Below are 16,473 nucleotides of genomic sequence, written 5' to 3'. Positions count from 1 at the left end.
GGAGAATCTCTTGAACCCAGGAGGCGGAGGTTGCGGTGAGCCGAGATCACGCCACTGCACACCAGCCTGGGCAACAGAGTGAGACTCCATCTCAAAAAAACAAAAACAAAAACAAAAACAAAAAACAAAACAAACACACAGAAGCTAGGACAAATCCCATGGGCAATTCTTGGGCTGAGCTGAATCCACAAGGAACTTACCTAAAGTAGCCCAAGGGAGAATAGGATGGAGAGCCAATATTGTAATCAGAAAAAACTGGTGCCCAAATCTATCATGTCTAAAATGTAAGGGTGAAAAATCAGAGAGCAGACAGCAGATTGGCAGTTTGGATGGTGAAAAACAGGATCAATAAGAACAGGAACATATATTTGCTCCAGATCACTTTCTATGTAAGAGCCTGATGTATGTGTTACCAGGGACATGGTATCTTTAAGGAATCACACTAGGGCTTTGGCTTCAATAATCATTTCTCTGGAGAAGAACTTTAAATCTGTATGTGAAGCCCCATTACATTATCTTCTTCTTCTCAGATAGTTTCACCTAGATGTCCAACTAGTACCCTAAGTTTAACATATCCTGAATCAAATTAATCATCTTTCTCTTGAAACTGACTTTTCTGAGGTTCCTAAAGTATTGCTATTCTATGTCATTCTAGATAAAAAATTCAAAGGCGTCTTTGATTCTCCTTTTATCCCTACACCTAGCAGTTTGAAAAAGTATTGTCAGTATTATCTCCATTATCTCCATGTCAGTATTATCTCCATTACAAGGTGTCTTGTAATTGGCACCACTTTTTGTTTCCTTGTGCTTCACCCTGACTGCTATCTGACACTCTTGCAGTAGCCCCTACTTAGTATTCCTTAACCCCTATGCTAGTCATTGCTGCCAGTGTGAGGAAAATTCAACTGTGAATTTAAAAGGTACTTTAAACTTAACAACATTCCTAGCCAGAGATAATTGCTTCCCCATTAGTGTTCTTATAGCACGTATGCTTTCTACCATTTGTGTGTATAATTAGTATGATTTATTATATATGTGTGTGTGTATATATGTGTATGTATGTATATGTATATGTACATGAATTGCCAATCCCCATAGATTGTAAGCTCCTTCAGGGGCAGGAACTATGCCTTGGTTGTCTTGTATCCCCACATACTCCTTGAATTGACATACAACAAATATTTGCTGACTAGAATTAAACAGTTAGCTGGGCTGGAAGGAATCTGATCCCAGTTAATTGTAGGTGATCTGTGACAGTCATTTTAAAAAATCATGACATTAATTTCATTTTTTTGTACATTTGTTTTATTCTGAAAAGCTTTTTTATTAAGCTGTGCTGATGGCATAAATGGAACAGTTAACTGGAAGACCAGACAGGCCAACAATTTTATTATCAGCAGAAAAATGGCTGCTGGGATGAAAGATGGTGAGTTTAGGTTGTAAATCTAAATCCCTTTGGGGGAGCCAATTAAATGTCTGCTTCCAATAGTCTCTTCCCTTTTTTAGTCATGTGTGGCTTTTTGTTGTTGTTGTTAGTAAGTCTGAAAAACTAAAATTTTGTTTTCCTAATCTTCTAAAACTTCTGTTTTAGATCCCGTGTGTTCTTATTCCATTATTTTTCAAGTCCTTTTCCTTGGCTGTAGCTTTGCCCTTTTTAAAGAAAAACTAAAAACCATTCCTATGTTTTTAACTTACCTTTTATCCAGTCACTAGCTTGCCACTTATAAAAATTGTCCTACTGTGGTTACTATAACAAGTTATTTATAATACTGAAAAACGTGCATTTAACATGTATCATTTTAAATAGCATGTATGTAACCTTGGAAAAAAATCATATTTTGGTTAATTTTGGATGATTCTTGTTGCAAAACCAAATTGATATGTTTTGCTATTACTTAGTGGCACTTGTTTTCTATTGGAAAGATGACTTGACCTGTAAATGATTGATTGATCCTTCTAAATTTTTCTTCAGTATCTATAAATGTGACCAGCAATATTCCAGGACCTTTGAAATAACGCATTTCATTATGGAGAAAAGGCATTACTTAACAGTCAAAATATTAGTTGTTTTCAAAATACCAGTTACCATTATGAACTTGCACTTAAGATTTCTTTTTTTTTTTTGGCTTTATGATCCTTCACACAGAATATTAACTACATGTGTTCATGAACCTCAGCAGAATAGTAGTTTCTCTAACTTTGGAGCAACCAAAATGTCTATAAAAATAATAGTAATATTAAAATGTTTTGAAAAGAACAGTAATTTTATGTGATAAGATGATAATGCCAGATGAAACCTGCTGGGTACTTGTAGGATTGATTCCTGGCTTACTTCATTTTCTTCATACATCTCTGAAGTTGGGCATCACTAACATTTTTATAGCTGGAACCGAATTATTCTTCAGCTGGACACTTCTACCCCCAGATCTCTTTCACAATGGGACAAAGTTTCCCAACATCTATTTTCTCAAGTGACTTTGAAACAAACCTACAAATACCTGTGTATTTTTAAGGAATTTTCCTTGCTAAGATCTGTAAGAAAACATAGAGTTTCATACAAATAACTTCTCATGAAAATATCACAAAAATTTGTTTTAAAAAGCACTAGATGCACTTGTTCCAGGACACAGGCCCATGATCTCATAGTTCTTTTCCCCACATTCTCTTTAGATATTGCCACCAGATTCTCCCAAGTTCCTTCAAGGGAATCACCCCTGATTACACCCTTATCTGGCTGGTTTCTTGAGCAAGCTGAGGGCCATCGGCTTCTTTGACACAGTCACTCTTCCTTTTTTCTAATCTATTTTCTGGTTATGGGTCCCTGGTGTCCTTCACTGTTGCAATCTGCACTGCACTTCTGCTCTGTCATCTCCAAAGGACTTGGGACATGCCCTGGTTCCTTGTGCCTCACCGAGGATCTCTGAAGACTCTTCCTCTGGACTTCACATCATTTTTTCTCTTTAGCTTTGATCCCTGGAACCTCTATCCTCTCTGAGCATGCCTGTCTCTCCTCTTGCTGTTTGATTTCCAAAAAAAAAAAATACTCTCTCAACAGCTGCTGCACTCAGCAGAGTCATCTATTATGGTGCTGTTCTCAGGGAAATGCATTTCAAGACTTTGACATATAGTGTCATCTAGAATCTCTAAGAGACGCCAGTCTCTTCCTGTTTCAAACTTCATACTATCATTGAACCTCACACTGATTTTCTCCTTGGGACCCAAGAGATAACTAGAGTTTTCAGAATAGAAATGATCCCTCCATCTTGAATCTACTGAGGTAAAGAGTTTCGATTATCACATTTTCTTATTTCTTCAGTTTAGCTTGATCTCATCCTTTAGATTATTTTTCTTCCTTCTCATCCTATTTATATCCTATCATTATAGTTCTGAATTATCAAGATACCTTATACAGGGAGTAAGTTTTGTCAACTGTATGAGGAGAATTGTTTCATCACTTTTAAAATTATAATAACAAATACTAGTAACTTGTATGGCAAGGCCATTTTAAATGCTGTCTCAGATATAGAATGTTCTTTGAGATGTTCTTGACCATGAATCCCAGTCATCTCTTTTAGAAAATTTCAAGAGAGCACAAAAGATGATAGGATCATTTATATATAAAATAAATTTGACAAATGTATGTTTTGTGTAGCTTTTTTTTTTTTTTTTTTTTTTTTTGAGATGGAGTTTCGTTCTTGTTGCCTAGGCTGGAGTGCAATGGTGTGATCTCAGCTCACTGCAACTTCCTCCTCCCGGGTTCAAGTGATTCTCCTGCCTCCTGAGTAGCTGGGATTATAGGCACCCACCACCACGCCCTGCTAATTTTTTGTATTTTTAGTAGAGATGGGGTTTCACCATGTTGGCCAGGCTGGTCTTGAAATCCTGACCTCAGGTGATCTGCCCGCCTTGCCCTCCCAATGTGCTGGGATTATAGGCATGAGCTGCCAGTCCCAGCAAAGAATATTCCAATTCTTAGCTAAAGCGGTAGGATGGTACTTCTTCTGTAAATAGGATTCCAAGGAATTTGAATGCCTTAACTTTTGACATTCTACCTCAGCACCCAGTAAGTGGTTACAAAAGTAATAAGGAATACTCCAGATATGGACTATGGAATCTCTTCTTTTTTTCCCTGGAATGCGAGTAGGGGACCTACTTGAGCAAGCTGAGGGCCATCAGCTTCTTTGACACACCCACTCTTCCTTTTTTCTATTTTCTAGTTATGGGTCCTATAGGCTTGAAGCAGTCACTTAGTCCCTCTACGTTCAATTTTGTTATCTATAAAATGGACTGAACTCTCCAGGAGAGCAAATGCATGCAAACTCTGATTGTTAGTAACTGTCAGGAATCCTGGGTTAAGTAGGAGGCAGAGGCCATATGCAGGTAGGAAATAATGTTATGATCTGTCTCTTAATAAAGAAATATATTTGGCATGCCCAGACAGGATGACATATAAAGCTCTTTTCAATGTAGCATGCTATGACACTAAGCTTATTGATCACCAATTAGCAATGGTTTGCAACCTCTTTCCGATTGACATTTAAAAAACACACACACATGAAATCACACAATAATCAAGATGTTTAGTTCCACTTTGGAAAAACTGAAAGTAAGTGGTTTTAGTTGGGGAAAATATCATGAAGAAACTCTTCTGCTTTTTTGTAGAAGATTCAAGTAATGGTTTCCTCTCCTACTTCATGTAAAGAAAAGTGGCCATATCTCTTAGAGAAATGAAGTTTACAAAGACACTGTAATGCCTTCTTAGTGATGGATTCCACAGCCAAGGCATGGACTATCTGTGACTGAAAAAAAAAACAATAGCTGGCCAATGCCAGATGAATGGCCTGCAGTACTTTGATGTTGAGTGAATTAAAGGTGAAGTGCAGACTGCTGAGAAAAGCTTTTGATTCAAAGCCAAGATTCATAAAGTTGTATTGATAAAACACAAGGTAAAAATTAGTGAGAAAAACAAAAACAAAAACAGGTTGTCTAACTGGCTGGATATTGATCTCTCTTAAAATATTTCTCTACAGCAATTACCTGGCTTAATAATTAAATTTCAATTTGACTGTAGTAACAACATGTTAAAAAAATAAATTAGAAAGGAATCCATAAATGTATCAGGCTATGCAAACTTTGAAATGAGTTCTTTTGATGCAGAGACAGCAAGTGAGATTTGCCTCTTGTTCAATTCCTGTGTATACAGGGACTCTGAATCTCATAAAGAGTTTTTAGATGTTAAAACTATAAAATATGAGACGAGAAGTATTATTTTTTGTCAGTACTTAACATTTTTAATTATCAGGGATGATGATACCTAGTTGCTTAGGCAACAATTTATTTTAAAAGATACAGCAGATAGGTGGCTGTTTAGTACTCTCTTTGTATCCTCAACATACCTTAAAACCTTCTTAATCATTCTTATCCAAAACATTTTTTTAGATAATACTTACTGTTAAGGCAATACTTAAACTAAGTTCTAATTACTTGAACAACTAATTTCCTAGCTGTGAAATATATACTATCATATTTAAATAATTTGAACTTAGTTAAAACACCTTTGCGATGCTTCCCAATGAACAGCTTCCATCTTCAAACTCTTCATGTGAGAAACAAATTGATAAAATTGAAATGCTTTTAGAAATAGACTTTAATTGCTTATTAATGTTACTTATTAATTATATTGTGTTATAGTATCTTAGGCTGATTTAGCTATAACTAAGGGCAACATATCATTTAATCCATAGATCTCTTTGTTTAAATTGTGCAGTGTATTTCCCACATATCGAATATGTAAGTAATTGTTTTATACAATGCATTCAATCCATTTTTTATTTGACAGTTCATAGTTATGTAATATATGGGTTGAATTAAGACTTTCAATTGTACACCTATTTATTTGTGAATGTATTTTATAACAGAGTTTCTGCTGCCATCACCTTAAGTAATGGCTCTCAAGTATAGTAAGATCATCTATTCAGAAGTGTACTGCGTCAACTAAGAACCAGGAAATACGCCACAAAAGAGTCTTTCGGCAGCCAAAATAGATGCTGCGAATGCAGGCTCCTGTCTTTTACATCTAGCAGAGCCCTATGTGCGTTAAACAGCACGCATTTGTTTTTACTTCAATGTGCAACCCTGCCTCATTTGGTAGTCTGGTTTCTAAACCTGCAGCCGATTAATAACAGCAAATTAGAGGGGATAGAGAAGCTGCTATGGGAAACATACTGATAGCAATGAGAAATGACAGCTGACAACTTGTCTACAAAAGAGAAAACAAAATCTGTAAAACACACAACCTTAAAAAGCATTAGCAGACTGGGACCCACAGTGTGATCGGTAAATGACAAGGCAACCAAACAGTCCATACGGGTATCACCGTATAATAGAGCAGAGTGCAACAATTGATGTACAAAATGATGATCTTATACCATCATGAAAAAGAATCAACTGCAGAGTACTTCAGAAACATCAGCTCTGTGGAACAATTCATTTCATGTGGTTCTGGTAAACTGAGATTTTATTAGATCCTTGTAAACCTTAAAAATTAGAAAATGATGATATAAATGGACATTTTAAAGTGATTAGTTTATTAATAAAGCATCTATAAGAGAGACCTAAACATACTGGGTACCTAATAAAAGTCACCCGGACATAAATATTGACAATACTTTATGACTTTCTTCTCAAAGATTTCAGAAGAGAGATGGCTTTAAGATTTAAAACTAGCTCAAACTTGCAGGGTCTTATACTCAGTTGTTATTTTATCTTTATAGCCATGTAATTGTTCTTGGTGATGCAGAAAAAGAAACAGCAAGTGTTCTCTGGACATTTTTGTAGCGAAGGGGCTGTGTGTGTGCCTGTGCTTATGCATATGCCATTAAGAATAATCATTGTGAGAATTGTGAAGTTATATGCTGTGGATTCATTGGCAGCGTACCACCGTAGTACTTTCAAAATTTAATGTTTACTAAATACATTCAAACTTGCTTTGAAGGTAATTGTAATAAGCACACGTGCACACCCATATATTTTCATTATGGAGAGAGAGTTTCTACTGGACTATTAGTAAAGGAAAACAAGACATTGTTTAGCTAGCATGAGCTCCCTTTTTTTTTGCTACTGCTTTCATGGTCTGTTATTTGATTCTGGGCTCTATGCTGTCACATAATATAGAGTTGTTGAAATGGCTGCAGATTCTATACCCTGTGAATGAAACATACAGACAACGGTTTTGTGGACAAGGTTTTGGTAACATGGTGATGAGATACATTGGATCTATGTTTAGGGAGAGTGAGATAATGATCCCAGCTACTTGCTTACATACCCCTTTGGCTCTCTCTACTCAGATATGTAATTATTACTTAAAAAATTCTGTTCCTTATGACTACCTGTCTTCAGAAGTTTTTAATCTTTGTAAATCTAGCTATGCTTGCTATTTGGAGATGATATTTTTGACCTCTTGCGGGTTGGACTTTTGGTCTCATTGTTTTTCCCATTAATAGTGATACAATTGCATGGATTTAACCACCCATAGGTTTCCAGTTTCATTTATATCTAGTGGCATATGTTTGCAGAGGTAATGGATTTGCAGCCGTAGAAGATTGCAAAACCATGCGATACACAGAGAGGCCAGACCCTGTTACCTTGGCTTGATTAGCATGGCACTGTACACATGTATATTTCAGAGATTATTAGATCTTAGTGTTGTGGATTCTTAGAGTGTTTAAATTTGATTTTCAAGACTTGCTCTTAAGGAAAACAACATGCTTTAAGCTTATGGTTTGTGAGTGCTGCCTGGGCATATGTGACTGCAACATGTGTTAACTGTTAGTAATAGCCTCTGTAGGTGTTGGAGTGGACCCCATCAGCTTTATTTATATAGCTCACGTTTAGAACAAGAACCTATAGCTTCGAATTCTCTGTGTCATTTGTTGTTTTTGAAAGGAAGCATAGGTGTAAATACTGCCTAAATTGCCTCTGTTGAAGAGCTATTTGTTTTGCAAGTAACAAATGCGAAAGGGAAAGGCAAAGGGCACTCCTCTAAAATGTTGTGTGGGTGCCTGTAATTTAAACTGATGCTACAGAAAGGAAGTATTATTTTTACAAACAAAACATAGTGGCTTAGTCATTTTCCATTTCTAGATGATGAATGTGTCATACATCTGTATCATGTTTTTCTCAAAGTGAATGGCATACTATACTTAAAGTGAAGCAGCTTTTACTGTGGAGTTGCCAAGGTAACTGACCAGCAAGTATGCAGTTCAGCAGATTGCTGAAAGGCAATTGAGTACACATGAATAAAGAAATGTGCTTGTCATCTTCAAACCCAGGAGGGCCATGGTAGATTGTGTCTTGGCTCTGTAGAACGCAGAAATGTTTTTTATAAAAGCAGAAACTGAGATGTTCTATGCAAGTTCTTGAAGTGAGATGATATGGAGTGGCAGGTACCCTTTCTTTAATGGTTCCACTTCCGGACCTGTGGAGGGCAATGTAGAAAATGGAATCATTTCAGTATTATTTAATATGAACAACCTTTCATTTTGCTTTGTTAGCTAGCTTTTACCACCTTATAGCAGCAAATACTAAGGGAGACTATTAGTTTATAATGTCAATGAAGGATGATAATCTACAGAATGCTATCCCTCTAAGTATTATATATATTTAGTTCACTAATAGGAAACTTGTGTTTACCTCTGCCGTACTTTGTATTAGAATGTACTCATCCATTCCATAGGCATTGATACAATTATTCAAATATACCAGACTCTCTTCTAGCTGCCGAGAAAATAGCAAGGTAAATAAAACTTAGTGCTGTACTTCAAGGTATTTTTAATCTCTAGAAAGAATAAATTAGATAATTAGATAAACTACAAAGAGATTCCTTTAGATTATTTGTAATGTTCTCTGCTTTGGATGTAGGGTTGTGATCCTGAATTTAAATACTTTGATATACAGAGTGAAATGACTTTTTAGCAGGAGTTCAAAACTCCCTATTTTGACTCTTCTTTTCTTCCCAGTTTTGCCTCCCCCTACCTTAAATTTACCCCAGGATCCAGCATTACTGACTTAATTCCCTTCCCTGAAAGGCCCCCACAGTATCCAGTATTGTATCTTGCACATATGTTCACTGTGAAATGCTGAAATTCCACATCTCTGAGTTTCAGAATCCTACTACTGTAGTACTTTAAGAGCCATATTGAATTCCACTTCTTCCATAAATCTTTTCTGAATCTGTCTAACCTTAATTGCTCCTCCCATATTTCCAGGTGTTGCCAAAGCAGTTTTACCTCTGCGATAATACATAGTTAGGTGGATGTTGGTCTCCCAAACCAGATGGTGAACTCCTGGAAAGCAGTGGCAGGGTCTCTTTCATCTTCATATTCCCCATAGCACCTCACATTCAGGGTACATTGTGGTATCAAACTGGTAAAAAAAAAAAAAAAGTATAAAATTCTCATCTTTACTATTTTTCTGTGATTCATTCATTCTTGTTTCGGGGAATGGGATTATTCCTGCTGGTAAGTACATTGTTCTTGAGTAGAAGTTGGGTACTGTAAATGCCACAGGGGAAGATCACTTATGAATACTAGTACAAAACAAATCAGGAAAGAATAGATCTCTCTGCATACCTAGGTTAAACATAACTTGTAGCTTCCTTCCCTCTGTTACACAGCCTTTGAAGTTATGTTTTTAGTAGTAAATCTGTAGATACGTGAAGCTACAAGTCAAATATTTTAGCTCAGTTCCCCCTTTTCTGGCAGCCATCCACCGAACTGCAGGGACAAGTTTTCACAGATAAAGAAACATTTTGTGGGAGTTTTTATTTTTGTGCTGAAAAATGTAGTTCAGTGATCTTGCTATCCAAGGCTTTTAGTAAGTTGTGAGCTTGGAGTGAGCAGCCTTGTGGTTCATAAGGTTAATTACCATATTTACAAATCCATTAATGACTTAAAAGAAAGAACTGGCCTGATAGGGTTTATCTATCTAAAAATTGCAGCCACTAGCCAATCAGGAAAATAGAAACCCAAAAGAGATTGTAGAAGTGACAAGAGTAATGGCAATAATGTGTTAGTGGAGAAGATGCTATCAGAGCAAAAACAATAAGTGGAAACTAATCAAAACAATTGGTCATTTTAATGTACTCATATCATATGTCTTAAGTAACTGGTAAATCATGAAATTTGCTTATTTCACTTAAATTATTTTGCCTGAATTTTATTATGTAATTGTTATTGCTTATTTAGGATGCAGCATAATGTAATAGATTATATTGTTTGAATTATTAAATATCAAGATCAGGGAAAATTGAATAAATCATTTCTACAAGAGATGCGAGGAATGAATACCCAGAAAAAGTATCCAATGCATTTTTATAAGTATACGTAAAAACCGCATTACATGTATTGATAGTGTTATATAGTCTGACATGCTTTGTCTAGAAAACAATTAGTATAGTATGGATTCTTACCACTTAAAAATTACTCTGTACTTTGCTTTAAAAAAAAGGAAAGAAGAAAAAAATCTGTAGCAATTATGTAGCTGGTCAGTTCTCATGATGTATTTTGTTGGTAATAACTTCAAGTAAAAAGAAATTACCAAAAAGATATTATGGATAGCTTCATTATTTGATAACAGTCTAAAATATTAAATGTGCATAATTTCGTCTATGTAGTGTTTGAAAAGGCTGTAAACACAAATCAAAAGAATTTTTTCCCGTTTTGTCCTGAAATCACTTCCATTTAAAACAAATTGTTATTAACAGTTTCCTTGCATGTTGCTTCAGTTTTTCCAGAAATGTCTACATAGTGAGACCCCTCTTTATAAACAGCGTAAGCTGAATTATCAAGGGCGTATCTCATTATTTGTCTTTCTGTCACTTATCTTTCCTCTTTGTTTTCAGTGTACAGTATTTTCTCCAAGGTACACTCCGATCGGAATGTATACCCATCAGCAGGTGTCCTCTTTGTTCATGTTTTGGAAAGAGAATATTTTAAGGGGGAATTTCCACCTTACCCAAAACCTGGTATGTTCTTTGTGAGGAAAAAAAAGCAGTTAACGTACTAAATTTTTTGTTTAATTTGCATAATCTAGACATATATGATAAAATATCATTAACATTATTTCAAATGGTCTAAATATGTGACAAATTGTTGTAGGATATTTCTCATTTACAGATTAGAAATTTAATTACAGACAAAAATAATTTATTTTTGAATGTTAAAGAAAGCATATTTCTGGATTCTCAGTCTTGAGTTTTATGTCTCTGACAAGTGATCTACCTATATTCACATGGAAATAATTATAGCTGTAAACTTATGATTTTCTATATTAAGACTTAGATTCTCACATAGTACATTGATTTTTGGAAAACTATACATATGTTGTAGAGGAGAATGAAAAATGGCATTAGGTAAGAGCTTTTAAAAAGCTTTTACAATAGGAGATAATTTTATATAACTCCATAATAATATTATGGAGATTAATTTTTCCTTTTAAGTGATACCAATTATGAAGTCTTATTTAATTCACTATTGGTTTAAATATGTTATTTTGAGTGATCATAAATGCCATCAAGTTAATGAAGATATACAAAGAATAGCAAGAGAAAACATATCATTACAGCTCTTCCTTAAGCAGCAAATAAAAGTGAATTTTCTGAAAATTATATTGTATAAGAATGTTTTTAGCATTAGAATTGATATAACTATTCTTTTTGAAGATTATATGATGAATACTGTACCTGAAAACTCTTCCACAATATAGTTAGCCATGTTCCTAATAGTATTCAAGAAGATGAAATACGGCTTGTAAAGCATTTAACACAGGGCCAGGATGTGCTAATAAATGATGCTGTTATTATTGCTTGTGATTAATAAATGCTGTCGTTAGTACAGTTGTTATGGATTTGTAAGGTCTTTTTCATCCTATCCTCCAGTGTTTTAAAATTACATTATTTTTGTTTTGATGAGACTTTTATAATTTTGGAATATCTTTCATATGATAGTGTCCAGAGTTTCATGAACGGAATATTTCGCAAAAGAATGAGTACATCAGCATGATTAGGGAATTCTCCTGAAAGATAGTTGTCTCACTGGCAGAACTATATCACTGTTAGGTGACCAAAAATATATTTCCAAGAAAATTGTATGAATCTGCTTTCTTTGTTGCATCAGATTTTGAAACAAATTAAACAACCAAAAGGATTTTTTTAACGTGGTGCCCTAATTTAAATTCCCAGATGGGTTTTGTATGTGTGTATTTAGTTGGCTACAAATGTAAGAAAAAAATTTTAGACAGAATGTTTTGATTGAAACTACCAAAGCAACATGTGTGAAAATAACTGTCTTATGTCTTAATTCTCTGTTTCTTATCTAGGCGAGATTAGTAATGATCCCATAACATTTAATACAAATTTAATGGGTTACCCAGACCGACCTGGATGGCTTCGATATATCCAAAGGACACCATATAGTGATGGAGTCCTATATGGGTCCCCAACAGCTGAAAATGTGGGGAAGCCAACAATCATTGAGGTAATTTACACCTAGAAAGAGCAAAACTATACGTGTGTGTGTGTGTGTGTGTGTGTGTGTGTGTATTGTAATTTGAGTTTTAAGTGTTGAAACTAAAGTTACCTGATGGTGGTTTTTAATATTTTGTGCATGGAAACACAGTAGATAACATTTGGAAATGTGCCATTCTTTTCTGTTTATAAAGTTTTTGTTTCAGCTTTTATATTAAAAATGACAGTCTAAATTTGTGAAAAAAAATGACTTTAAAAGAAATAGATTATTATAATATGAATTCTATTTGAGAAAATAATTGTAGACTTGATAGACTTATTTGCTCTGTATTTTGAATTCAAGTTTTATGTTCATTGAAATATAGCCATCAACAGACATATACCCCTGCTACGTGCCAAGCATTGTGATAGGTGCTTAGGGATAGAATGATAAATAATAGGTGAATCTTGCCATGTCTTCTTACAATTCAGGGGTTGGAGGACTGGGATGTAAACAAATACTTAGCCAACACTGTAATAACTGCTATAGTAAGAAGGTGCTGTTTGATGCAGAGTTGTAAGAAGGTAAAGAATTTACTTGAGAAAGTAGAAGGAAGGCCATCTTGGGCGGAGGAAACAACACATCAAAATCTTAGAGGTATAAGAAAAGTCACATGGTCTCAGAGAACTATAAGTGTGGCTGGAATAGGATGTACCCCAGTAGGTAAATGATGGGAATGGGAGGCGTTGATGCTGGTAGGGGCAGATCTTTGAGGGCTCTGTAAGCCATCCTGGTACGTTTAGCCTTTATTCTAGAAGTGATGGTGATGTTACCATTCATCAGGTCCTCACCAGCACCTAGCATTGTAGCTGGGAGATACTAGAAATTAACAACAACAAAACAATTGTTACATTGAATCTTTAGTAGGAATTAATACAATACTTTAAAAAAATGAATGGATGTATAAACTAAAAGAATACAGCCTTTCAGAGGATTACATACTATGAATTTTTCTCCAAAGTTTTAGTCAGCTGTGTACTGTGGATGTGAGCTTCCACATTGGCCAATTCAGTTGGAATTGAAGTTTGTATTAACTGTTCAGTGATTTCTATCTATAAATCATATTCCTTAAGGCAGTGTAGCTATAAGATAGACAGGTACTTAGAAGAAGCATGTTAGTTTGAGCTATTGTCAAATTAATTTTTTTAAATATTCAGTAAAAGTTATAAAAGAAATATATAAATGTAATTCACCACATTATTAGATTAAAGAAGGAAAAACAGCATAATTGTCATGATAGTTATGGAAAAAGTGTTTATTAAAATTTACTACCTATTCTTGATAAGAAAAAATAGCTCTTGGCAAACTAGGAATAGAAGTGAAGTTCCTTAATTTGCCAGTTTTTACCAAAAGTAATAGCAAACATCATTCTTCATAGTAAAATGTTAGAGAAATTTCATTTAAATTCAGGAACAAAACAAGAATGACTCTGTCTGATAAATCTATTACAGAATGTATTGGAGGTCCCAGCCAGTACAGTAAAGTAAGAAAAAGAAATTAAATCCCTAAGGATTTAAAAAGAAGAAATGGAAACCATCAATGATATAAATGGTCTGTAGACTATTAAGAATCTTAAGAAAGGCTAGCAGTGAACTGTGAGATCATTATAAATTACTGTTACATTTCTACACATGAATAGCATGTATTGAGAAAATACACGTTTTTAAAAATACCATTGTTAATAGCAACAAAAATGTTGAGGTACTAGGAATAAATCTAACAGAATATATGCCAGGTCTCAAGTCTAGGTAGATTAGGGATTACATGTAAAATGCAAATTTTTAAACAATTATATTAAAATGTAGAAAAATCCCTTTGACCTATGGATAGGGAAGGATTTGTTAAGTAAGACCTAAATATTTTTAAGAGAAAAAATTTATCAATTTCACTATATGAAATTTGTGAATGTCTGTTTATCAACCATTAAACCAGAGCATGATTTAAAGAGACAACCCACAAACTGGGAGAAGATATTTTCAACACATATAGCTGACTAAGAGTATCTAAAATAAAAACGAAATCCTGCAATTTAATAAGAAACAGATATTTCACTAAAGAGGAGACACAAACACCAATAAACTTAAGTAGCTTGCTCTTATGGGTAATGAGGAATATTCAGATGGAGATCACAATGAAAATTTTGCCATCAGTAAAATGCATTGCAGGTGGATGTGGGAGTTGGCATCACTACTTTGGAAAGCAGTACTGAATATCTCATACAGTTGAGTATCCCTGTACCTTATTATCTGGCAGTCCTACTTCTAGCAATATGCCCCAAAGAAGTACTTGCAAATGCCCTCCTGGAGGCATGTACAATCATGCTCATCAAGCAACATTTCTATAGCACAACACTGGAAAGCCACAAAACAATAGAGACCCAAAAGTCTATCAGCAAGAGAATATATTAATCTTGGTGTATTCACACAGTGAATGTTCAGAGCAATAGTGAACTTAAGCTTGCCCAGCAATATGGATAAGTGTTTTAAACACAATGTTCAATTAAAAAAAAGTACTAGAAGACCACATGTAATAGTTTGCCATTTTGGTAGAGCTCAAAAACAGGCAAACTAAACCATATGCTTTAAGCATTCATGCAATTATAATAAAACTGTATTTTAAATGAATGGATCATTAAACACCAAATCCAGAATGACTACTTCTGGTTGGGGAGAGGTAAGGGCTTAGGCTAGGAGAGAAACACATGTACTGGGATGGTTTCGTAAGAGTTCATTGTGAGTGCATTCATTATATACTTTATGACTAACATACAGTGTTATGAATATGTATAAAAATATAGTAAAAAGATAAAAATGAAAGTTTACCATATCTTTCATATAATATAGTGACTTATCTGTAAATAGCTCATTTTTACATTCATTTATAGTAACAGGTATAGTATTTTAAAATATTCTATTTAGTCAAGAATTTTTGTATCTTAAATATATAATATTTAATCATATAAGTCTACTAATTCATTCAGTAGATTTTTATCTGAAATATTTAGATTTTAAGTATCTAAAATAGATCAGCTCTCTTTTAGAAATTGGGGAATCAAAAATAAAGTATGCACACATAGACACATTTTCTTCTGCTTTGACGGTCTTCACATCATCATAATAAGTAAAATCTGAGGATATTACAGCAGTTAAATGTCTCATTGGAAGTGATAGAAGGACTACATTCTGTTATAGCTGTTAAAATTAAGCATCAACTATAAAATCAGGTAATAAAATTCTTCCTCCTCATATGAAATATTCTTCACTCCCTTCAATAGTCTGCATTATTTAAAAATAAAGACATTTATTGGAATTTATGAAATTTATAATAATGAAATTTGTGATGATTAAGGGAAGGCTACCCATAAAAATATTGGTATTAATTTGAAAAAATCTATTTTTTTTTCTGAGCTGAAGCTTCATGATATTGTAACAAATAGTAGAGGATCATACTTTTTATCGAAAATGTGATTAAATTTTTTGCAGGGCAAACTTTTCAAATGATTAAGTTTCTCAAACAAAATCTATTTTGCATTTTTTGTATGTTTCATTTGAGCAAAAGTTCCTAGTTTGTTTAATGGCTAGTCTTAATTTTAATGTCTGGTGTGAAATTAATTGATTATGTGTCCCAACAGATAACAGCAAGGAAATAATTAAATATGATGGAAATTTGACAAATCCTGGAGAGAGAGGTTCTTTTAACTTTATGGAGTAATATGCCTTTCAAAATATATACCTTTTAAACATTGTTAAAAGTTTGAAATTATTTATTTCAAAATTCTTACTGTTCTAACTCAGTATTTTCAATGACTGCAACTTATTTTTTGACACATGTAATGTATAAAAATCTTTGATATTTGTTTTAAAATGTACAAGATATTTATTTTTAGTTGAAGTCAGTTTTATCCTACTCT

General features: G+C 34.0%; 1 protein-coding gene across 12 annotated transcripts in view; it reads left to right on the top strand.

Annotated features, from left to right (window-relative positions):
- The window catches only part of SGCE (sarcoglycan epsilon), a 70,985-nt gene that overhangs the window by 15,528 nt on the left and 38,984 nt on the right, over positions 1 to 16,473 (top strand). For 5 of the 12 annotated variants that reach the window (XM_001169282.4, XM_009453639.2, XM_016957777.3 and 2 more), the window contains exons 2-3: positions 10,901 to 11,023; positions 12,376 to 12,533. In XM_001169282.4, the coding sequence (XP_001169282.1) occupies positions 10,901 to 11,023; positions 12,376 to 12,533 (281 nt within the window). Of the gene's footprint in view, positions 1 to 1,318; positions 1,427 to 10,900; positions 11,024 to 12,375; positions 12,534 to 16,473 lie in introns of all 12 variants that reach the window. The other 7 variants (XM_009453635.4, XM_009453638.5, XM_009453634.4 and 4 more) reach the window with 2 other exon arrangements.

The sequence above is a fragment of the Pan troglodytes genome, chromosome 6 (genome assembly GCF_028858775.2).
Source record: "Pan troglodytes isolate AG18354 chromosome 6, NHGRI_mPanTro3-v2.0_pri, whole genome shotgun sequence".
Classification (NCBI taxonomy): Eukaryota; Metazoa; Chordata; class Mammalia; order Primates; family Hominidae; genus Pan; species Pan troglodytes.
Note: the sequence above shows the minus strand (reverse complement) of the source record. Positions and strands in the feature narration are given on the sequence as shown.